We start from the raw sequence: 23,696 nt of genomic DNA on the forward strand, positions 1-23,696 counted from the left end.
GCTGCTGCTGTGTGCATGGGTGGTCAGAGGCAGGGCTTGGCTCTTGGAGTTCCTGCAGACCTAAGTTACCCTGCACAGCCCTGAAACCGTGGAGATGCACTCACAGAGCTCGTGGGCAGCTCAGCTGAGAGACAACTCCCCAGGTGATCTGGCTCTGACAGACAGCCCTCAGACCGTTTCCAGACAGCCTTAACAAAACCAGGATGGGCACAAGAGCCAGAGCAAGACTCAAGATATAATTCCTGAAATATTTATGGAGTCCTGGCTATGGAGCTAGCTGATGGTGTGAATACACCTGAGGACAGGAATCAGCTGTAAAGCACAGTATGCTGTGCGAGCTCACTTCATGCCCTTTCCATGGTATACCATGGGATCAAGTCATGCAGTGAGACACCAGGACACTGGTGTCTGTTTGAGCATCTGTCAGTGCAACAGGCTCTATTCTGGCAGAATTACTGTGCACACAATCAGAAAACTCCTTAAATAAAAGCATAAGGATGGAAAGATTGAGCTTCAGAAGTAAGTTCAATCTACCTTTGAGCATGCTTTAAGTGGCTCTAAGTTCAAAACACAAGTTTGTAACACGTCATGCTGCAGCAGGCTCTTCTCCCTGCCCTTTGCAGTGGAGGAATTCAAACATACTCCAGCACTAAAAAGAGTTGCTCTAAAATCCCAAAGGAGTTCTTTTTACTCTTAGGATACCAAGCCCTGGTTGCATAATGTACAGACTTTGTAATTTTTGCACTTGGTCAGCAATCAGAGAGAATGCTTTTTAATCCATCTAGAGATCAAAGATATCTCCTTACATACACTATTGTGGGAGACAAAACCCTTTAATTAATTCACACGAGGTGCTACTTAAAACTACCATGACCTCAACTAAAGGCTTATTGTTGTACAAAGGTTTTGTGTTGCTTTTTCCTGCAGAAAGGCTGGAAGGGTTGGGGGTGGGGGGGGTGAACAACTTCCCATGCATACCTTGTAGCTTTAGGATCCCAAATTACAATGTCAGCATCAGAGCCCACAGCAATTCTGCCCTTCTTTGGGTAAAGGTTAAAGATTTTTGCTGCATTTGTGCTGGTAACAGCTACAAATCTGTTTTCATCCATTTTTCCACTGTGCTGCAAAACAGTACACAAAAGAAAACTCATTACTTTTTTAAACACAGAATGAAAAAATGTTCTTCTTGTTGAAAAACTAGGATGAGTGACATCCATCATTTTTTTAAAAGGTCATACTGAAGAATTTAGAAGTAAAAGTGACTATTTGTCTCAGATGCCCATAATGCAATGTACTTTCACTAAATACAGTGACTTTATCTTACTTTATCCCACAGCAAAGAGAAAAAAAAAAGACAGCTTTAAACGAAACACTCTGTGGATCCAGCCTCAAGTCAACTGAAATCAAATGTTTTAGCTGGCTTTGAATCTCTACTCCTGCTCAGCAATTTCCTCAGGAAACATAACATCTCTCGAGTATCTTGGTTTTGAAAATGGTGACACAGTATCAAGGGGAGCCTAGAAGGTGATAAGGCAAGGCAAGGTACAATGTGTAATATAGGAAAACTGATTTGCAGATTTATTTAGCAATGACACAGAATATAGCAGTGATCAGTAACTGCTGCAATCAAATAATGTAAAAGATTGCTGACATGACATTTCAGCAAAATACCAAACAACAATGGATATACATGTGTCTTGGGACTGTCCACTGCTGTGTAACTAATTTAATCCAGTTTCCATGACTGTTGTTCGTTTGGAAAGCCACCTACCCTGGCAGTAATATTGTGCACAGATCAATCTGGGAATCAGACTGTCATAAAAACATATTTATGGTGGTCTGTGAGCAGTCATCTGAGAAGAAAAGTATAATGAAGATGGTGAACACTGCTCTTCTAAGTAATGGCGTGTGGGAAGAAAGGGAAGCTGTTCAAACAAATTCACACAGCTGTGTACTATTTTAGAAATTAAAAAAGGGAGGATAACATCAATTGAAAAACTTTTTAAAAATTATCTTGCCCAACAGGATGCACTGTTCAAAAGCAGCACAGATGAACACATTCATGTCTCAGTTTCATATGAGCCACAAGCTAGATTTCTGTTTACCCCACAAGAAATCTCACTAGAGCTGTGAGATACCACAGGTGAGTATAGACAGAAGTGTGTGAGTTTTGTACATACCAGCTGGAACTGAATCCCAACTACAGATAAGCAAGAGATGTGTGTGAGGTAGGTAATTATACTGTGACAAACGAATATGCTTCACAGTGCATTATCAACCTGACTTCACTACTGCAAGAGAACTTCAATAGAACTAGAACACAACAGTTTTGCATTAGCCAGAGCAATCATAACACCTGCTATGCAGCAGATTCCTCACGAGATTTCCTTACTTCCCCCCTCATCAGACATTGTCTGAGAAGCACTGACCCTTCTTGTGTTGGTACGACAATCTGAGGTCAGTGGGACTTGAAAATGCTCATTTCATCTTATCACATTAGAAAAGCATTTCTTAAAACATAAATTAGAAGTTGACAGGCACACCACTATGCAAACTCCTCCAATGGCTAAGTTGGAGAGAGATCAAAAAGGAAAAAACATACAGCTGATAGAGTTGAAACTGTAGGCATCTCTTTTATTTTCATTTCACTAGCTGAAAAAAGTGCTTCAAGGAAATATACTTGCAGTACCACTGAAACAATAGCAATGCTTTACTGCTAAACAATAGAAATTATTCTTTAGTGAAATACTTTAAACACTAAGAATCTTCTTCCATCTTCCATGAGCATAAAGTAAGAGCTAATAAGGACTGTTATAGTTTTCAATTGAATGAGTTATCTTATGATAAACATAAGATAAAACGGAAGAGTTAATACCTGCTGAGAGATTATCTTTTGTGGGAAAAATCAATTACCTCTACGTTTGGACATTTTGATATACTTACAACGCCTTTTTCCCATATGACTGACATCCTGTCCTCCACACCATTCACTCCATTAGGGATTTTTGTGAAGTCGTCTTTGCCCAGAGCTTTCTGACAAATGTCAAAGGTGCAATTGTCAGTCCCTGTCACAGACAGGTCACCACTGTAGAGAAACAGAGTTCATTATGAATCAGAGCATGTACCAGAGAGTACAGAGGAAAACCTGTTGTAAGGCTGGGTTGATCAAGACATTCATCCTTCAAGACAAAAACTGATATGCCCTGCCAGCCTGCCCTCAGTCCCATCTTCCAAGACTGGCTCCACAGTAACAACCAGTTGCCCTGTGAAGCAGTTTCCTCTTCAGAAACCCCTCAGAAGAAAACAAGCACCAACACTGTCTCTTACTCTGGATATGTCAAAGGCATCCCACATATGGAGGAACTGTCCACTTTGCCCAGAGCAAGCAGCTTTGTTTCATCCTCACATTGGGGAATGAAATTCCCCAGTCTGTGTCACTCCATAGGACCTCTGAAATTACTATGGATCTGCACAACAGTTAGCCTGTGTTGAGGCACACCTTTACAGGCTCTTCTGTCAAATTCAACCCTTTTGTGGACTTAACTCTTACTGGTAATGAAATACCAGCAAACCACACATCTTGTTAAGTGCAGATTTCCTAGATACTTCTTTTTCTACATCCTTCTGAAGTAGAAGTTATGAAGTGAATATCTTACGTGTACCTTCAGAAGTTAGCAGGCTTAGTTTCATGCAGCATTTGAATTTCAAGTGAAAAAGGCAGCTGACAACAAACTCCAGAAAAATCTAGCTGTGACCTCACCTTTTACATATTTCCCACTGACTTACAGCTTGTCTTCCTGATCATGTTACAATTTTTGTTGTGGTATGAGCAAGGCAAGGTTTACTGAATGAAATCATATGTGGACAGTAGGACATAAGAGTTCAGAGAAATAAAACAGAGAATTTATTTTCATCTGTGATTTCACCCTCCATTTCTCCTTTCTGATAATGTAACACTCCATACTTAGAAAATCTCTGGAGCATCAGCCTGCTATTATGTACTCCTGACAAAATTTGCTGTGCATTTGGGTATCAGTGGTCACTGTTTATTCATCTGCTTACTTGGCCAGTAAGTTCATGAGGAAACCAGGAGTAGATGGATCTGGTCTCAGTGGGGGTCCCATCACATATGCTGCAGCATGAGCCCAGTCTTTATTCCAGTAGTTGGTGCCATCAGTGCCAAGACTTGCAGCAATAGGCTCCCCATAAACCACCTTTCCTGAAAAATGTAAAGCAAAGGTATCATCATCAAACAACATAAAAATGCATAACTTGTATTTTCTCTGTGAAGGATCTTTTTGGTGGCAATGAATTTAAATTTGAATGAGTGTTTCAAATTAAGCACCTACATATGGAAGGACATAATAAACTAAGCTATAACACAGCATCTTTGTTCTGAATTTTCTGCTAGTGATTTCCCAATATATTTTCTCCTAAGAACATTGCTTGGGGAAGTTTTTTAATTAAATTGTTGATAGATATACTATAATGAGTTTTACACATTGTTTACTAGGAATGTGATTGAGATTTCAAAAAGAAAGCAGTCCTCAGTTGCATTAATTATGTTTAAGATTCATGTACTTGGTAGTACCTGTTTGGTGCTCTGAAATTACTGACTACACAACAGTATCAGTTAATATATACAGCACACAGACTTTGCAAGGTGTCACTTCTAATTGTCAGGCTATAATTATGGCAGGAAGAACAATATGGCAGGAGACATAAACCAGAAGGTATAGAAAGATTTCCCAAATCAAAAACTATAAATAACTTAATTTTAAAAGTTATCTCCCAAATGTTAATCTTTTATCCTTTGCTGCACAGTATCCTATTTTCCTCAGAAGAGGACACCAACCTAGACTGGCTGTTAGCCTTTGGACAGAACTAGCATATTTTAGCTACTTTTTTCTCCTGAGAAATGTGGATTTGAAACTCATCAGAAGAAGGTGTTTCACTCCCTGAGTGAGTTCTCCAGACACTTTGCAGTTCTGCAGCTGACAGGTGGAAATTTCTCCAACTGCAAAGGTCACTAAAGAAGCAGAATGAACTGGGACCTCCCACACCCACTCAGAGGCCACTTGGTGCTGGGTCCCAGCAAGAGCCTTCTCCTTCCCCTGATCCCTACAGACAGTGGGTATTTTGCATTGGATGTCAGATTTCACTCCAGGCACAGTTTTTATTGGAACCATCACTGCATTGCCCCAGCAAGGGCAATTCTCCTGGTTTTATCAGCTGGTGATTGCTTGGTGATCAATACTGTGACCTTTCTCTGACTTTCTGAGTGTAAGTCATGCAGTCATGGTACTGTGGAAAACAAAAAGCAAAGCTTTGTAGATCTCTCTCTGTACCTTAGACTGCTACTTCTGTGAGCTACTGCATTGCAACTCCTGCACTGGCATTGAATCCTCAGTAGGATTCAATTATTTTCCAAATACATTTCTCATTGCACTAGTACCATTCCAGAAATCTTTGGTGCTAGATTTGCTAAAAAGCCTCATACAACTTTATGTGGTGTCACAGTTGGCTTTGGTGTTACTATATTGTACATTTATTCCAAATACTACCTAGTACAACTTTGTCCACAGCCTAAAGACTCCCCATTACTAATTTTTTACCATCACCTCAACACACTCTGACATGCTCAATGTGCTTGTCTCATATTGATGCTTTGGCTTGGAGCATTCTAAATTCTCAGTCCCACTTAGCTACATATATTATAGATTAGTACTTGAGCTCAGAGGGAAACCACCATTTTTTAGACTTGAAAACACAATTTGAGCTCAGAGGGAAACCACCATTTTTTAGACTTGAAAACACAATTTTGGCAGTTATTTACTGGTTTTTTACATCTTATTTTCAGAACTCAAAAGCAGTGACTATGAGGCCATGCATGGAGTGACCACTCACTGATGAGGAGATTTGAGCAGATTAGTGTTTTCTTAATTCAGAGCTGAATGAGGAAACCTAAGAAGAGACATGGATAAAATCAGGAGAATGGATGAAATCAGGATGAAACCTGATCCTGAGGGTTCCTGATCGAGGTCTTCCCTGCCTTTTGCAGGAACCCTTGGCCTTCCCTGGCCAACTCCAAATATTGCATATGAGGGTAGGCTGCCACCAATCTAGATGTATATAGAGAAGGTCTGGTACATGTAACCAATCTGTCATATTTACGTATTAGTCTTTTGGCAGATTTTTTATTTACAAAGACATCAGAAAGGGGAGGGAGGGGAAGTGTGGTCTCTTTTACTGCATTTAAGCAAGCTAAAGAAGCTTTCATCCAAAGTAAACCTGAGCTATTAATCATTAGGACATAGCTACAAATTATTAAAATTAAAATTGCAGGAAAATAATTTTTTTTTGCTTAATAAATACTTTAGAGAATAATAGGAAAGTAATTTTCTCATCATAGTTTCACAACATGAAAATGAAAAGAAGTTTTCAAGCTCTCAGTTGGATATGCTGAACTGATTCTAACTCATGTACCGTAGCTGATGACAGTATTTCTGCAGTCAGAGTTTGAGCTGACCAGCTCCCTTTGTTGCCATGAGTGTGGAGGAGTAGAAGTTATTCCCTCAAGTGATTTTGAATCTGAGCACTGCAGTTTCAACAGACTACCTCTGGACAGTTCTGCTGAATGTGCAATTTCTTGCATTTCACTTGGGCCATGACAAGCCAGCCTGAAGGATACAATAATATCAAGATTCTGCTTTAAGAAGAAAATTCTGCACTAAGGCTCTTTCAGCTGAACTGGCAACAAGGAAATTCTGCATTAAGGTTCTTCTAGCTTGATTGACTTCTGCCTATAGGCATAAAAGTGAAGTAATGCAGTAATAAATCATGTCTTTCAAATTGTTATATTTTCTAGCATTCAATTAAAAAAAGGAACCACTAGCTGTTCTGCTGTTTGGTCTTCCTGACACCTTTGAGCAGCTGGTAAACAGCTGTGCATTTGGTGACTTTTTATCAGATGGTCTAAATGGCTAGCCAGAGCTATTTTTAATAGATTACTTTATCAAAAAGAAGAGCATTCAATTGCTATTTTTGTACCACCTGCCAGAACTCAAAAAGAGTTGAAATACTGATAAACACCAACAAAAACATTTACAGATTTGAAAAACTGGTCCATATGTTCTTATTCTTGTAGAAATTTTAGAAGCACTTAAGATGAGGTCATATGGGGCAAAGATACTCACAAGCTATGCTCTGAAAGGAGGAGAACTGCAAGGCAGGGTTTACTGAACCAGAGATAGCATTCCATCCTTTTGGCTATATACAGCCTGGACCTGAGCTGTCCTGCATGAGACAGCTAAAATGTTGACATTTTTAGTTGCATTCCTGTGCTCAGAATCAGCTTGAGAGTTTGTATTCCCTCCGCAATGGACATACCTTTCCTCTCACTAAGAAGAGACATAACCCATGACTGTTGGTAGGAAGCAATTTTTTAAGCCTTAATAAGCTTCTTAGAATCTGACCAAGGACATATTTTTTCTATATACTTTTAAAAAGGAGGAACTTTTATAAAAAATTACTTTTTCAGTACTATTTTGCTCTGCAGGTTTCCACTAGAAAGTCCCATTTCCTGGCCGTAGCATCACATTAAACGAGTGAATTTCCAATTACCAAAATTCATACAGATCAATCTCATTAAAAACTACAATACTTGTAACTACCTTTGTGGCATTCTAGTTAGCTTTTGAAATTTCTTAATCTTAGATTTCTTTTTTCTAAGCAGTATACTTCTATGCAGATCAATATGAATTATGAAAATATGTTATATGTTGCTGTGCACAGAAGAAAGCATTGGTGAATCTGACTGCAGCAGCCCAGGAAGCTATAAAATGAAATTTGCACCACAATGTGCATCAATTCTCCCAATTTTTTCTTAGTACATATTGGAAAAGCATACGTCTGTCCTCAGTAATCAAACTGGCACTGTAGATATCTTACAACACATTCCTAATCAATGTTTCACAGTATTTACTGTCAGCACAAAATTCTTTACTTGAACAGTGCATTATAAAACACTGGCTTAGGTCTTCACAGCCAGTTTTTCATCTTTAATCTGGGTATTTTAACTGTTTTCATAACTTGTAGTTAATGTTCACACAATACCTGTGAATGTAAAACCAACTGATGGATATAATCCACATTCCTGGCAGCACTGGCATCTAGTGGAGGAATCCAATATAGCACAGTAGAAAATGTGCCAATAAAATATAGTCCAGTAAATTCTTTTACAAAATTGAATTACTGCTAAATCTTACTAGAAGTCATGGTCATGCATATTGTGCATAAACATATCCATCTCCATTAGTGTAATGACATCACACTGCTTTGATTTATTATGATCTCATACTGTACATTTTAATATTAATAATCTGTGCCCCCTGTGTAGGCATTATCTAAACACAAGAAATAGTGAAACTGATGTCTATATGAAATTCCAAGTCAGGTGAAAACAAGCTGTAAATGCAAATATGTAAAAACATAGTAAAAAAGATTCAAAAAGATAGTGAGGACATATAATTTTAAGTCCTCCAAATCTTGGGCTCCTGACCTACTCCTTCCACCTTGATAATGTCTCCTCACAGTGCTGTTGTTCCACGTGCTGCTCTGGATTAATTTACAGATGTGGAGATAAAACATCCTGAATACCTACGGCCTCCAGGCTGCCTCTAGTCTTCTTAACGGATGGTCAGGAAAATCAGGCCCCCTTGGCTGAGCAGAGTTATTTGTGAACACTGCAGTGCAAACCTGAACAGCTCTGCACTGCTGGGAATCAAGGCTTTCAGACACTGTCATCTTCACCATGACTGTTAAATGCCCAGCAAATAGGAGTCATCATGGCACTGCCCGAAAAAATATGGTGTGGTCTCTTTTATAGAATTTCTCATCAAGATATTTGGTAAAGTCTTGCAGACAAACTCAAGAGAGAAGAACAGTAGATTATTTATTGTCTTGAACTGGTCACATAATTTTTAATGCAATAATGCTGTCCTGGCCACCACTTTCACCTTGGAGGTACAGTACGAAGAGAAAAAAGTTTGCTCTAGGGAGAAGGGAAGGTCTCGATTCTGATTGCTGCTCTTACACACTGCTCCCCTTGAGCCCAACAACAGACAGACAGACAGACAGATACACACACAAAATTTAGAAATTCACCCATGATCTGAGGCATATAACACCCATGAAAAGTAAGACACTAATGCTGTGTTTGGTTTTCCATGACCCTTCCCCCAATGCCATTGTCCAAGCACAAAAGAATCAGGACTTTTACCTTCCCTTCGTGCATTACTTATCACCTTTGCTGAAGATTTACTCATTACGTGGACTACATACAGGGGGCAGTTCACAGCATTTGCTATGGTAATCGCTCTTTGTGTAGCTTCAGCTTCCACTTCTTCAGGACGACAGAGTTCGTGACCCTCAGGGCCGGTTATTCCCATTGCCAGCATCTTCTTTGCACCCTGAAGACCACACAAAAGCCATGTAAGAGTCAGTTAAAATATATCTATGTTGTCATGGGCATGCTGCCAGTAAAGTGGATTCTGAAGCAGCCATTGCATCCAGTTCGAGAGAAAAAAATAACTAGGCAGTTGTGATTTTTTTTCCAAAATAAGTTACTGTAGTTTTATCTGAACTCTAATATATCTCTCAATAAACTCAGGTCTCAGAATACTTAGGTAAATTCAGAGAACACACTTCATTGTCTTGCAGGATTAAATCACTGCTCTTGAAAACCCTCCCCCTCTCTCAATATGTACACTTAAATATCACGGCAAATGTTGTCCCATGATGCTACTAACCCTCACTGGAGAGAAAAAAGGAAAAATTCTTACTAAGCACAAAGATGCATATCCAGAGCCTCTGAAAACTCCAAGAGGCAAAGAGGCTTTAAGAGGCAAAAAGGTTTTGTCCTTACACTGTTCCAGGAATTTAAGATTTGCTGATTTGAGATAATTTAGCAATGGATTACTTTCCCTTATTGGACAAGGGGCAGAGTCAAAGTGCTATTGACTGGAATAGTTGAAGAAATTATTTTATTACAGCCACTCCAGTCACCACTGATGTCTATTATTACCAGGGTGGTTATACCCTCAGGGGCCCAGAGCTCTCAGTGCCTCCACGCAGCACTAAGGTGGCAGTGGCAAGTATGAAGTGAAGCTAACTATGCATAGAGGGGTGTTGAGACTTCTGTACCCAGCCAGTGAAGCTTTCTCCATACTTATGGATCTGCTTCTGTTTCATGAGCTGACTATGTCTGGAGAGACCTAGGGCTAGGACCATCCATATTCCTGACTTTGATGGACAAAATGTCAAATGTGCACCTGTGCAATTAGCTCCCCATTCTCCGCATGGACTTGAGCAACCGCCCCAAGTTCCTTACAGCAGGAAAAGGCTTCATATAGCTCCTCATCATTGACCATGTATATGTCTTTATAGGCCATAAACATCTTGAAGGAGTTGACACCTTTGTTTTGAACAAGACTTTCCATTTCTTGCTTCACCTGAAAAATACAGCAATTATATTTTACATATTAATAATTTTGTATAAGGAAATTGTAAGTATGAAGGGTGAACCTTTGCTTACCCATCAAACATATGTTCAGTACAAATAACCCAAGTCACATACTTAAAGACTGGTTTAGATTATTCTTCTTGTATCAAATTGATTCTCAAAGTATATAAAAGGGTAACACTGCAGTGCAAATATTAGAAGCACAAGCTAATTGGAGGATGGAATGATTTTTACAAAAGGTAATGAGGCAGAATTTTATTTCAAATAAACCTCCTGATGTTGAAAACACCCATTCCAATATTACAATCAATGTGTCCAATTCACACAACATGGACCTTTATGCAAAACTGATTTTCAAAATTGGATTGCAATGGGCTGCAGCTTCTAGCAAACAACACAGTGATAGAAAAGATTTTGTCTTTTAGAGATTTGTCCTGACTCTAAACAACACACACAGCCTTTTAAAACATTTTGTTGTCAAACAAAACAGCTCCAAAATGCTATGTGCAGGCCTGCCTTTTTTTAAATTCTTTATTCACTACTTGTTAGGATTCCCTGGTTCTGCTAGAGCCTATGAGGTTCAGCAAAACATTTCATCGCAAAGAAAGAAAGACACATATTTTAGTCTTAAGACTTCTTGCACAACTGGTTAGCTAGAAACATATATTACGTAACTTTGGCTCTCCCTTCCCAGTAAAAGGATGGTTACAGTATCTGTAATCCTATTACAATTTCCATGGGATTAATTTCTTTCAAGAAGTAAAATACTAATTTTCATCTTCTCTCTAATAAACTGGATATATAAAAAACTCAATGAATTTTTTTTTACTATCCAGAGGAGGGATGGACACATCATTTGTGGGAGTTATCAAGGCCCTGCTCTGCACAAATATAGAGGCATGTCATTTATCCTCTTCGCTGTTTACTACATTTAACAGAAGGCATTGTAAAGTATGTATGCTTTTAATTAATAGTTCAAATCCTGATGAGATGAGAGCTGATCAGATGGGTATGACATATCAGTCTTTTTCACCCAGGCCTTTCACAGCTACAAAATGCTCAACCTATTTCTTTTAATCTTGGCCTTCAAAATTCAGTTACATTCTTAATATAAACTAAAATATTTCATTGATTTACATCTCCCTATTTTTATTGGATTTGTTAGGACAATTCCACTATTGTCTGCTGAGGCTGTTTCAAATGCACATTACTCAGATTTCATTGGAGAATTTATTTCATGACTTTGCCTTAAGTTAGAAGTTGTGGTCAGCCTATTTTAGCACTCAATACACAGAAGACCAAAGATGTGTTGTTTGCAGAGTGAATGCTTTGGTACATATATTCTAGAATTTAAAAATTAGAAGAAGTACTCATATATAAAATAGCAATTTACTTAATATATCTGTGTACTGATGCATAGCTCTCTGAGAATCCAAAGTCATCTTGTAAATCATGGGTCTCATTCTGATAGATATCAAGCACCTGAAAAATTAATTTATCAGTAAAGCTTTCAGGCTGTCAGCAAACATTGACTCAGCAAATTTGATTCTCCCATATGTAAATTCAAAAAAGGTTTTTTTAGATTATTTTGCATTTAATGTACTATTGGCTACAGTCCTGCTTCACTTTAAATGGGTTTTACTGCAGCCACCCAGGAAAAGAAGTCTTCCCCTACAAATGAAGTACCATATTTTTTAGTATACACTTATTAAAAAACAACAACAACAACAACAACAAAAAACCGACCAAAAGCACCAAAACTCATCAGAAGTATAAAATATCAAGTTTTCAAGCAAAAAAACCCCAAATTATTGTAAATACCTCTTTCCCCCTCTGACCTGCCTGGTCTTGGCCTTGCACAATCCCTACCTTTAACTCTGTGCAGTATTATCCAGAGATATATGCTATTTGCAAACTTCTTTCAAATACATATATGCTCAGAAGGGTGTGGGCTATTCCAAATGTTGTCTTTAATCACAAAACCACTAACCAGCAAGCTATATTTAGCATGTGAAGACTGATTCCAAGCAGGTGTGGTACAAATTTATGGAATTTAAAATCGCTCGTGTCTACCTTGTTGCTCCACCAGGTGACTGCCACGTGCAGTGAATAATCACAGCAGACTTTGGGGTCTGCCCAGCTTTTCCATGTATCAAAGGCTTCAGTAAGAGAACAACCCTTCTGAGGGATGGCAAAGTCAATGATCATAGTGGTTCCTCCTGCTATAGCTGCCTGAAAAGAATGAAGTTAATATTTAGCAATCAGAAAGAATGCAAAATTTCCTTCTACCCTCTCCAATTCCCTTACATCAATTAATCTGGATACACTGAAAAGCCAAAAGCCACTGAGGAGTTCCCCTGAGTAAAGTCCAGACTCAAAAGATGATTATGGAGATTAATTTCATTTGCTTTGAGAATGCAAGTGAAATTCTCACACTGGAGGAGAAGCTTCTCTTCATGTACAAAAACTTATCAAAGAATTGGAGGTGTGTCTGTAGTGGTTATGCATCAGTGAGTTTCCTCAAGTGTGTGGAATCACTGAGGAAGAAGAGCACTAGAAGAGCACAGTCAACTTGAGACGTGCTTCCTCAGAGTCTATGTAGTGGAAAAAACAAGCCTGAGTGACGGGCAAGTATTAAGGGGCAACTACACAACAACAAAAACAAAAAGCCCATTGAGTTTGAAAATACAATATGAAAATCCCCAAACTCTTGTCTAATACCAAAATATTTTAAAAGTGCTTAAAAGTATATTTTTATTAGAAACAGAATATCATTTAGTAAAACTGAAGAGAGGGTTTTAAATAGAATGAGGAATTTACATCCTCTACATAAGGGTTGTCAAGTAATAAAATAAACTACAACCTTACTTAACAGACGAATGATGATCAAAAATTGCTTTTTAACCAAAAATTTCCACTCTTATTTATGGACACCTGAATTATTACTTTTCTTGCCTTTGGAGGGAAAAGAAGTCACTCAGCTGCTAGATCCTTGACTAAAAGAAATTGATTCAGTACAGAAATTCCTTTGTTGAAATTGTTGCTTTCTTCCAGCTTAGCAAAAGAAATCCTGTCTATTGCTCTGAACAATGTCCCTTTGCAAAACAGAAAAAAAACAATTCAGATCAAAATATGCATGGCTCAAATTCACAGGATCAGAGAATCACAGAATTAGCTAGGTTCGAAAAGGTCTTTGAGATCAAGTCCAACCTATGACCTAGCACCACCTTATCAACTAAACCATGGTACTAAGTGACACTTCCACTCTTCCTTTAAACACCTCCAGGGATGGTGACTCCACCACCCCCCTAGGCAGCCCATTCCAATGCCCAATCATTCCTTCTGTGAATAATTTTTTCCTAATTTTGTCCAGCCTAAACTTCCCCTGGTGCAGATTAAGACTGTGTCCTCTTGTCCTGTCACTGGTTGCCTAGAAGACCAAGCCCCACCTGGCTGCACTCTCCTTTCAGGGAGCTGCAGTGACCTGAGGTCTCCCCTGAGCCTCCTCCAGGCTGAACAGCCCCAGCTCACTCAGCTGCTCCTCACAGGGCTTGTGTTCCCCACCCTTCACCTTGTTGCCCTTCTCTGGATGCATTTGAGCACCTCAATGCTCTCCCTGAACTGAGGGGCCCAGGACTGGACACAGCACTCGAGGAGTGGCCTCACCAGTGCCCAGTGCAGGAATGACCTCCCCGCTCCTGCTGGCCACTGCACTGACACAGGCCAGGGTGCTGTTGCCCTTCTTGGCCACTGGGCACACCCTGGCTCATGTTCAGTCTGTTGTCAGCCCCAGATCCCCTGGGCACTGTCCAGCCACTCTGTCCCCAGCCTGTAACGCTGCAGGGGGTTGTTGTGGCCAAAGAGCAGGATGCTGCACTTGGATTTCTAAAACCTTGTATTGTTGGACTTGCCCCATCTAACCAGCCTGTCCAGCTCCCTCATGCTATATTACTCTTCCTTTTTCTATGACAATTAGTCTCTTTCTCCCTTCTGTTCACTTAGAAATCAGAAGAATAATTGTAAACATGTCAGTATATTTTGCAAAAAGAGAAGTTTGGAAAGTGACACAAGTATTTGTAATCTCTAATGTATTGAGCAAAATATTTTCTCCAGGAAAAGTTGTTCAAACTGTCAAATATTTTCCATCCAGTCTGATTGACTTATTTGTTAAACAGGATTTAAAGAAAATTTATAGACTTAAAAAAAAAAAGTAATGGGTTCCACAACTCCAGTCAAAGTCTCTTTTTATTCCCTACATATTTTTCCCCCTCTATCTGTAAAGAGTGGAGCCTTTACTTATTCAACTGAATAGGTAAATCTTAGCTAATCATTGTAGCATATTTTGCAATAGCTGGAATACAACTCTGTCTCACTGAGTTTCTTGCCAAAATATTTGTCAGAGGATGACCTTCAGTGAATAGGTCTGAACACTTTCCACACTTTGACCTGGGTTAAGGATAGCCACAATATCTAACTTTTTGACATCTGATTGCTAAGCTGGATCTAGAATTTTCTTGTAGGCACTGAAGTGGCATCTGGATATCCTGTTTCGTGTACGCAGCCTCTGTTTTGCAGCTTCCCTGTCCTATAAGTATCTCAGTTACTCAGAAAACTTTAAAAACTCATTTTCTTCTTTTTCGTAAATGCCAGTTCTCCTGTGAGAGGACCTCACAGGAGAGTTCTCCTACTCACAGGAGAATATAACAATCTGTGAAGGTGATGGCTAGCAGACAGACCAAGTAGGGCAATGTGATCCTTTCTGTGAACAAAGGATTTCAGTCTGCACAACAAAGCTCTTAGAAAAGTGGTTGAAAATTTTGGTTATGGAAACTGTATGGAGATGATGCATGGTACTGTTAATATGAGTAATTGATACACTATTCATGTTCAGGGAATATAATAAGATCAGCTAAAAAGCTGAAATAAACCCACTCCAAGTGTAAAACTGGGAGAAATTAGGTACTTTCATAGGGTGTATTTGAAGTGGACTTTCATTGTGAGACACAGTAAGCACCAAAGTTACCAAAGTGAATGACAGAAGAATAATCTTCATTCCCTCATATTAACAGAGGAAAAAGATCAGATTACCATAGAAGTGCTTAAACAGCACAGGGAAATTAAACTGTTGCTTTAGTTAACCTTTGCTCAGAAAAGCATGAAGCTTGATGCATGTACCCAAGCAGGCTGTAGTCTGCATGCTGACAGCCAGGGTTAATGCCTGCCCCACTTGATCCCCGCAATAACAATTTCTGGAAGAGCCCAAAATAACATACTGGCTGGGGGTGACCTCGAGTACCCCAACTGCTTTATGACTATGTCCCAGTCAAAGGGACAGGAACAACTGGCAATGCTTGATTTACATTCTGTTTTCTCTTTTAGAAATACTACTGGACAACCAGCAGGCACCCTCCCTGAGAAAGCCCAGATGCACACACAGACATGCACACATGCACCCACCTTGGTTCCAGTGTAGAAGTCATCTTTTGACCTGCTACCCATGAAAGGGAACTCCATGTGTGTGTGAGTATCAATGCCCCCAGGGATCACCAGCTTGTTGGTCGCATCCAGCACCACAAGTCCAGTTGAGGGTTCTGGGTTTAGGTTTGGTCCCACCTGCTGCACCACTCCATCTTCCACATACACATCAGCCACCACGGAGAGGTCAGCATTCACAACTTTTCCCCCTTTGATCAAAAGTCTCTGCCGAGCCCGGGTTTGGGGTGGCATGCCAGCAGGTGAGAGTGAGGCCTCAGCTCAGAAAGCTGCTCTTGCCTCAGAGTACTTCACTGCCCCCTCCTCCCGGGGCAGCCGCTCTCTCCAAATGGCCCTAAACACCCACCACACCATGCTCTTTAAACAAACACAGAGGAACTGCCTCCTGTCCCCGGAGCTCCACCTCCCTCCTCCGTGCAGCCCAGTGGCACGGATGGGAGCAGGGCGCTGCCCTTGGGCCCTTTCTGCTCCGGACTCTGCCTGGACAAAGCGAGCCAGGCTTTCAGGGGCTCTGGGGTGTTCTCACAGCACACACTCCAGCCTGCCCTGTGCACCTGGGGGTTTGTAGAGATGCTTTGAGCATGTGGCTATTTTATCATCTTGTTTTATCATCACAACAAAAGCAAACGAAGCTTTGCAGCCACATTTGAGGAAACCGAGGGTGACCTGAGCTCTCCACAGAAGCAGCCAGAGCCCAGGGGTGACCTGAGCTTCCTGCAGCCATGTCTGGGGAGCCCGTGGGTCCAGCCCATGCAGAGGGAAAGGCAGAGTGCAGTGCTCTGGTGACCCAGGTGTTGCATCCTTCTCAGTGGAGATGGCGGGGTCCACGCTGCTCCCAAGCTGTTTCTCAAAGGATTTGGGACACACCACCCTCAGGATCCAAGCACAGCTTCCCACTGCCACTGCAATGACACCACAAGGACAGTGCTCTGGCCTGAAGGGGAAGCTGGGGTGTGTGTGTGCCACCATCCAGGCAGAAATCCCATTTCAGTATCTGATGCTCCACCTGCCCCACAGCCCTGCTGTGCCCGCCCGGCCTGTGCTCGCCACCCCCCGGCGCTGCTGCCCACACAAGCTCTGCCGGCCTCTGGAATCTCCCTGTCCCACGGGAGCCCTTCCCGAGCCCAGGGGAAAGTCAGGATCTTCTGTGCTGGGTTTCACACAAGGCTGGTGTGACCTTGGCAGGATGTGTTTCAGAATATACACCTGTAAAAAGAGGTTGGAAAGTAAAACGAAGACAACTGAAAAATGAGCTAAAGAGCACCACAGAAGAGGAAAGACCTGCTCTGTACCATCTCAGAGGCACTAGTTTCTATGGCATTTTCCCACTTCTCCCACAACCCTGGATTTGCAAACTGAGAAGTCTCTTAAGTGTGTTCCTAAACCTGCTGAGCACTTGCATCTTCATCCCCTCACCTCTTCCAGTTCAGTGGTGATGATTTAGCAAGATAGAAAATTGTCTCTGAGGAATGTGAGAGGGTACCACACAAGATACCAAAAAGCCATTTAGACAAAGGACACAAGATTTGGAAAGATCTCACCCTCACATCAGCATGTCAACTTTGTTCCTTCCCTTATGATGGGTAAGAGAGCATTACCATACATTTACTGTTCTATCTGCTCAGCCCAAAGTACCTTGTCTTACACCTTACCTTTGTGCAATGGAACAGAGATTCATAACCTGACACAGCAACAAAACAGGTCAAAACTCATTTGGAAAAGCAGCTTCACTTTGCATAAATTAAGTGACCTTTGTTAAGTGAGGAGAAGGGGTAACAAAGTCAGAGGTTCATCTGATCATGTGGTCTACAGCAGTTAAGTTCCTATGCCCACCCCAATGGATATTTAATGATTTGAAGTAGAACAGCATGAACAGATTTTACAGTATTTACTGACAAAGAGACTCCACCCTGAAATTTCAGTACCACTTCAGTGGTACCTAAATTGCCAACCTAAAATAGTCACTTTTTTGTAATTTCTCCCTGGCCAATGACTACTTAGTATTTTCTATGAAAGGAGTTTTGGCATGACAAACTCAGCCAGCCATCTCTGAGTATGCTCTTGGGCTCGTGGCAGTCGTAAACTGTTTCTTCCTAAATCCTTCTGCCAAATCGGGCAGAGGGAAATCTGAAGGCAGATTGTAGTGTGCACTGGGATATCCAGTTCCCTTTTTGTGTGTGTTGCACAGGAAAGATTTCATACAACTTTCATACATAAATACATGAAGAGTAGCACAGCCTATTTACATCTGTTTCTGCACAAGAACAGGCTTGAACTCTGATTCCCCTCCTCTGATTTCCTTCTGGATAATTTAGACTTGTGGATCCTACTCTCAAATGCCTAAACCTTCCTATCTGTAACTTCATGCCCAGTTCAGAATTACAGAGCTGCCCACAAACCAGCAACAGCACATCTTACAATGCCGTGCCTAGAAAAACTGAATTTATCCCACAGGTGGTTTTGAACACATTAAATAACGTATTGGTATGTAACAAGATTCTGTCTAAGCAGCCCTTTTAATTAAACCATTTGTACAAAAATATAATCTCACATCAGTTGCATTTATGTATATTTGGTAAATATTTAATATTCCACAGTTCAGATGTCCCTAGGAAAAATAGCCTGAAATACCACTGGTGGAACAGAAATAATATTTAAAATACTCAGAGAAGACAACTGGCCCTACATTCTCAGTGATCACTGAATATCTACTGCTGCTCCAACAGGGCTTCTGGCTTCTAATTGACTTTGTAGTGTTTACTTACCCACAAAACATTTTACCTTTTTATCCTTCTCTTTGCAGAGTTTCAAACAAATCTTTGCCCCATAATCAATGTTTGACTCCACTCTGTTGCAGTGGTCTGGGCTGGAAGAGACTTAAACTCTGTCACAGTACCTGGTATTGCTCTGTGTTTTGCATCTGTGCTGAAGGCACTGTTGGTAACACAGGGAAGTTCTCATTGGTGCTGAGCAGCACTTGCACTACGTCAAGGGCTTTTCTGCACCTCATACTGCCCCACCAGTGAGGAGGCTGGGGGTGCACAAGAAGCTGGAAGGGGACAAAGCCATGACAGCTGACCCCACCTGACCACAAGAACACCCCTGGCCATATGGTCACGCTCAGCATACAAAGCTGGGGAAAGAAGAAGGAAGGGGAGGGACATTTGGCGTAGATAGCGCTTGTCTTCCCAAGACACCGTTAGTGGATGGTGGAGATCTGCTCTTCTGGAGATGGCAGAACATCTGCCTGCCCCTGGGAAGTGAGGGATGAATTAGTTTTGCTTCGCTCACAACTTTTGCTTTACCTGTTAAACTGTCATTATCTCAAACCCACGAGTTTTCACACTATCACCCTTCCAAGTCGACTGAGTGAGTGGCTGTGCAGTGATCAAATAACAGCCAGGCTTAAACCACAACCCTGCAGAGAAGTTTCCTGTTAGGAAACATTCACTGAGCCTAAAATGTTACATAGTAGCTCAATAATTTGAGAGCCATTGGAGAAAGTCTTCCCAAGCTCACAAATCTGAAGTTGAATCATGTGCTAATGCTTTGTTGTGTCTAGCAAAGCAAACAATCCTAGAAATCTAAATATGGAGTGCCTTGTTTAGTGTAACTATCACAGAAATACAATCATAGGAGGTTTCTCAGTAGCCTAATGATTAACTGATTCAATTTGAACAACCCTGAAGGAAACACAATCCACATCCATGATTGATCAAATGAAAATAATTTAGCAAATTTAGGAATAAGTTTGCAAGAAACAGAGGACTGAAGTTTGGAACATCCAGCAAACCTTGAGGACATCCAAAAGTCATTATAATGCAGACACCATCAGTTTAAAGTCTTCTGAGACACACATACTCTCACCCACTTCATCCTGGAACCTTTAACTGCTACCTGCCTGCATAAAATACTATTTAAATTCTCCTTTAATTATCACACCTTACTCTTATCTTCCATTTGCTTCCAATTTCACATTCTTCTTACCATACCCTAGTGCTGTAAAGCTCTTCTACTATCACACAGTCTTCAGCTTCTTCTTAACTCCAGGACTCTTACTAGCATTAACCTTCAAATTAAAGTTGTTGAAGCTGAAAAGTATCTCAAAATGCAGGAGCAGCAAACAGGCTTTTGAACAAACAGACACTTTGTGAAGGAACCTAGAGGTTGATAATGAGCAGCAGAAAGAAAGCCCAGCTAATGTGCGATTAATATTACTTATTTTTGACAACTTTCCACCAATGTGGATCATGAGCCACATTTTCAGTGTGAGAAAATTAACAAAAATGGTACCAACAGCTTTCAGTAATGATGGATAAAGCACTAGGTTTTGGAGAATTGGTGAGTCTGAGGTGCACTTTGGATTTGCGGAAAGGAAAGAATGGTTATCTTTTGCCATATTCAGAAAGTCAGAAGGACTGAATTTCTTTCAACTCCTATAAAAATCCACAATGCCTCTTCACCTGGGTTTTGCTTTCATGCTCCTCTTCTCTGCAGTGGGAATTTAATAAAATTCAATTCAATAAAACCAGATGGTCTAAATGTACTTGCACCTGTAAAGTCTTTGTAATTGCGAGATGAGTCAGGTGCCCTTGTCAAAACCTCACAAGTTTTCAGAAGAACTCTGCTGGCTACTTTAATGAGATGGATTTTCAGACACAAGTGGTGAGGTTTCAAAACCAAAGCTCTCAAGCCTTCTTCAGCTGTGAAAGCTTTCCAAAACTAGCAAGCATGCCCCATGGTTTTCTATAACAAAACAAGGCTAAAGGACATTAAGAAAGGTGTTCAATCCTCTAGTTCCACATGACCTGTACTATAAATATGCTCTCCTAAGTACTGGACTACATCCAAGATCCTAGTGCCAGTCTTTCCACAAATTCATTAGCAGTGATGAAGCCCATTAGCACCCAGCCTTGGTTCCCCATGTGTGACACCAAGGACGGCAACCAAAGGGGTGTGTGTGCTGAAGACCATTCTGCTTTTTAGAGAAACAATAAGTAGTGACTGTTCTCTCATTTTCATAAGGCCAACTGCTTCCTCCTCTTTGATCAACACAAATGGTGAACCACAGACAGTACAACCAATAAAGAAAAAGGAATGACCAGGAATCCAGCAGAGGAACAACTAAGAAACCATCATAGTCTCTCTCAAAGTGCTCTTTGCTCTTTTCACTATTCATTGGCTCAATAAGGGTCCAATAAAATGTCCACTTTCTAAATATTTGTGAGACAGTTCAACTCAGGCATTGGAGTCTTAAGTCTCACAGTACTCTGGGAAAAAAAACCCCACATCATACCTGTCAGTCACTTCCTGGTGCATAATCTCAAAGAAACTAAGTTCTTAGGTCGGATTTTTCCAAACTCCAAGAAACATAACCACAAAAGCACAGGGATTAGCTATCTTTGGAAACTGTTATCTTTACTAATGCATTGTCTAAAAAAAAACACTGCAAAGTATTAGTTGTGTTTTCTCCAGCTCTCAAACTCAACATCTATTGAAGGAACACAAAGTCACAACTATAACTGCTGGCCAACAGAGTAGATGAGAAAAAGGAAAACTGAACATCTCTGCTCCTTGCCATGCCACTGCAGAAATACATGTCAGTTTATGACATTCCTCACTATCCTGTATATTGCTCCTCTTCTTCCTCTGGTGCACCAGAACTTCTTCTTCCAACTCTGGCTGTTCAAGGTGGTTTTTAACTAACCACAGGAAAGATGACAGATTAAACCAGTGTATTTTACCAGTTGTTTTTCCTCTGTTTTATAAACCTGGAGAAGCAGATAAATCTATTACTTCAGTTCTGCTGGCAAGCTTTCAGATGCATGATTATTTAATTGCGAACGTACAAATGCAATTCTACTAAACCTCTGTAACACCACAAGTCATCATGTTGTGATGAAATCTGAGATTTCTGCTCTGAATTCGGACACCTGCCTCTTAGATAATATGCTTATTTCAGCGATCATGTCCTTATTCCTTAAAGCGATTTTATTTCTTCGTCCTTTACATTTTGCATAAGAAACCCTTATTATTTGTAAGGAAGTCTTCACTAAATTATAACTTCTTCTTTCTTTCTCCTATTTCCTGACTTGACATGTCCTACCCACTATGACTTATTTTTGGGAAGGTCTCCTGCAATTGTTTGTCTCCAAAAAAACCCAATAAACCTTTGTGCAATGTAATATAATTATATTCCTTTAGAGTCTTGTTTTATTACAGCCTTTCCAAAATTAAAATTCAAAATCCAGTGACTCATCTTTTCATCTTTTTTTTCTTCCTGTGTTTTCCACCCAGCATAAAGAGTAACTGTGATCTGAAAAAAACCCTCAATCTTGCAAAAAAATTCACTTGCATTTGAGTATTTTCTTTGGTTCTTTGATAACAGGATGCAACTTGGTCACAAGGAGAAATTAATGCTGGAAGCTAAACTCTTCTGCTAAATTTCAGTGTGCATGTAAAAATATCACAATCACTAATTTGTGCTTGGATATCCACAAAGATTAGCTAAATTTTGTTTACTGTACATGTCCTTTCTCAAAATGTGATCAGGACTCACTGACGCTGCTCAGAGCGATGTCTCTTATTCTCTCCATCGATGTGGGGAGTCTTGCCCATCTGAATTCTTAGGTTGTACTTCAGTTTAGTGAATCCTACATTCTCTTCCCCCATTTATTACTCACCAGACAGTGGGTACTGCATATGAACAGAAACCTCAACTAGACATACTGACATGAATGTTGTGCTATAAAACTTCTCTGTATCAAGTCCAATAATTATGGACTTTAATTTATTTGGATGAAGCAAAAGCTAAATACAACAGTAAAATCCCAGTGGAGGATTGAAGGGTAAAAGTTTTAACTATCAGTCTGCTTACCTCTGTATACTTTTGGTGACTTGGCAAAGGGACAAGACAGTCTTCTCCCTTGTCCTTTCAGAACATACCCCATTCTGAGCAACTGACTTGTAGCTGATGTCCTGGAGAAATTCAGTTACCAGCTGCTTAGTCTCAGAAACTCACAAGGGAGGAAGAAAAGATACAAACAAAAAACCCCACAAACTGACAAAACACTTCACAGAAAGCTTCATCACAACTGGAGAAAGATTAAAACTTTTGACTTAAACCAAGATTTATGGGAAATGTGCAGCACTTCCTCAGGACAACCGTCACAGTTGAATATCTGGAGATATATATAGGAGAATAAAACACTCACTTTTCAGAAAGGAAGCAAAACCTCATCCCAACAGAAAAAGCCATCATTTGATCTGCAGTGAGTATTTAATATATAAACTTCACTGAAACAGTATTTGTGTCCCAACCTGAACTTGATTTCCCTGGACTGAATCCAAGCTTTGGCACAAGTTCACGCTTTGACATTCAGACAGAAAGTGAACACATAATACAGTAACTAATTCCAGCATCCGCTCCAGGAACCTGTTTTCAGAGGAGAGTTATCAGCAACACTTGCTGAACTTGTACTGAAAATGAACTTTGGAAACAAAACAAGTCCTTGCACCATCTGAAGCTCAGACACACCCCCATAATGTTTCAAATGACAAAAAAAGTGTGGTATGTGAAAAAGAAAGGTGACAAACTCTTTTCATGTTTAAATAACTTTACATGAGGAGAAAACTTGCCTCACAATAACCTAGATTCTTCAAAGCTGGCAGATGAAAGTGA

General features: G+C 40.3%; 1 protein-coding gene across 2 annotated transcripts in view; it reads right to left on the reverse strand.

Annotated features, from left to right (window-relative positions):
• The window catches only part of DPYS (dihydropyrimidinase), a 28,830-nt gene extending 12,336 nt beyond the window's left edge, over window positions 1–16,494 (reverse strand). For both annotated transcript variants that reach the window (XM_064394275.1, XM_064394286.1), the window contains exons 1-7: window positions 15,980–16,494; window positions 12,596–12,754; window positions 10,332–10,511; window positions 9,281–9,470; window positions 4,063–4,219; window positions 2,944–3,085; window positions 979–1,121 (exon numbers count right to left, since the gene is read on the reverse strand). In XM_064394275.1, the coding sequence (XP_064250345.1) occupies window positions 979–1,121; window positions 2,944–3,085; window positions 4,063–4,219; window positions 9,281–9,470; window positions 10,332–10,511; window positions 12,596–12,754; window positions 15,980–16,249 (1,241 nt within the window). In that variant the 5' untranslated portion in view covers window positions 16,250–16,494. The remainder of the gene's footprint in view (window positions 1–978; window positions 1,122–2,943; window positions 3,086–4,062; window positions 4,220–9,280; window positions 9,471–10,331; window positions 10,512–12,595; window positions 12,755–15,979) is intronic.
• Between the last annotated feature and the right edge of the window lie 7,202 nt (window positions 16,495–23,696).

The sequence above is a fragment of the Passer domesticus genome, chromosome 1, assembly GCF_036417665.1.
Source record: "Passer domesticus isolate bPasDom1 chromosome 1, bPasDom1.hap1, whole genome shotgun sequence".
Taxonomy (NCBI): domain Eukaryota; kingdom Metazoa; phylum Chordata; class Aves; order Passeriformes; family Passeridae; genus Passer; species Passer domesticus.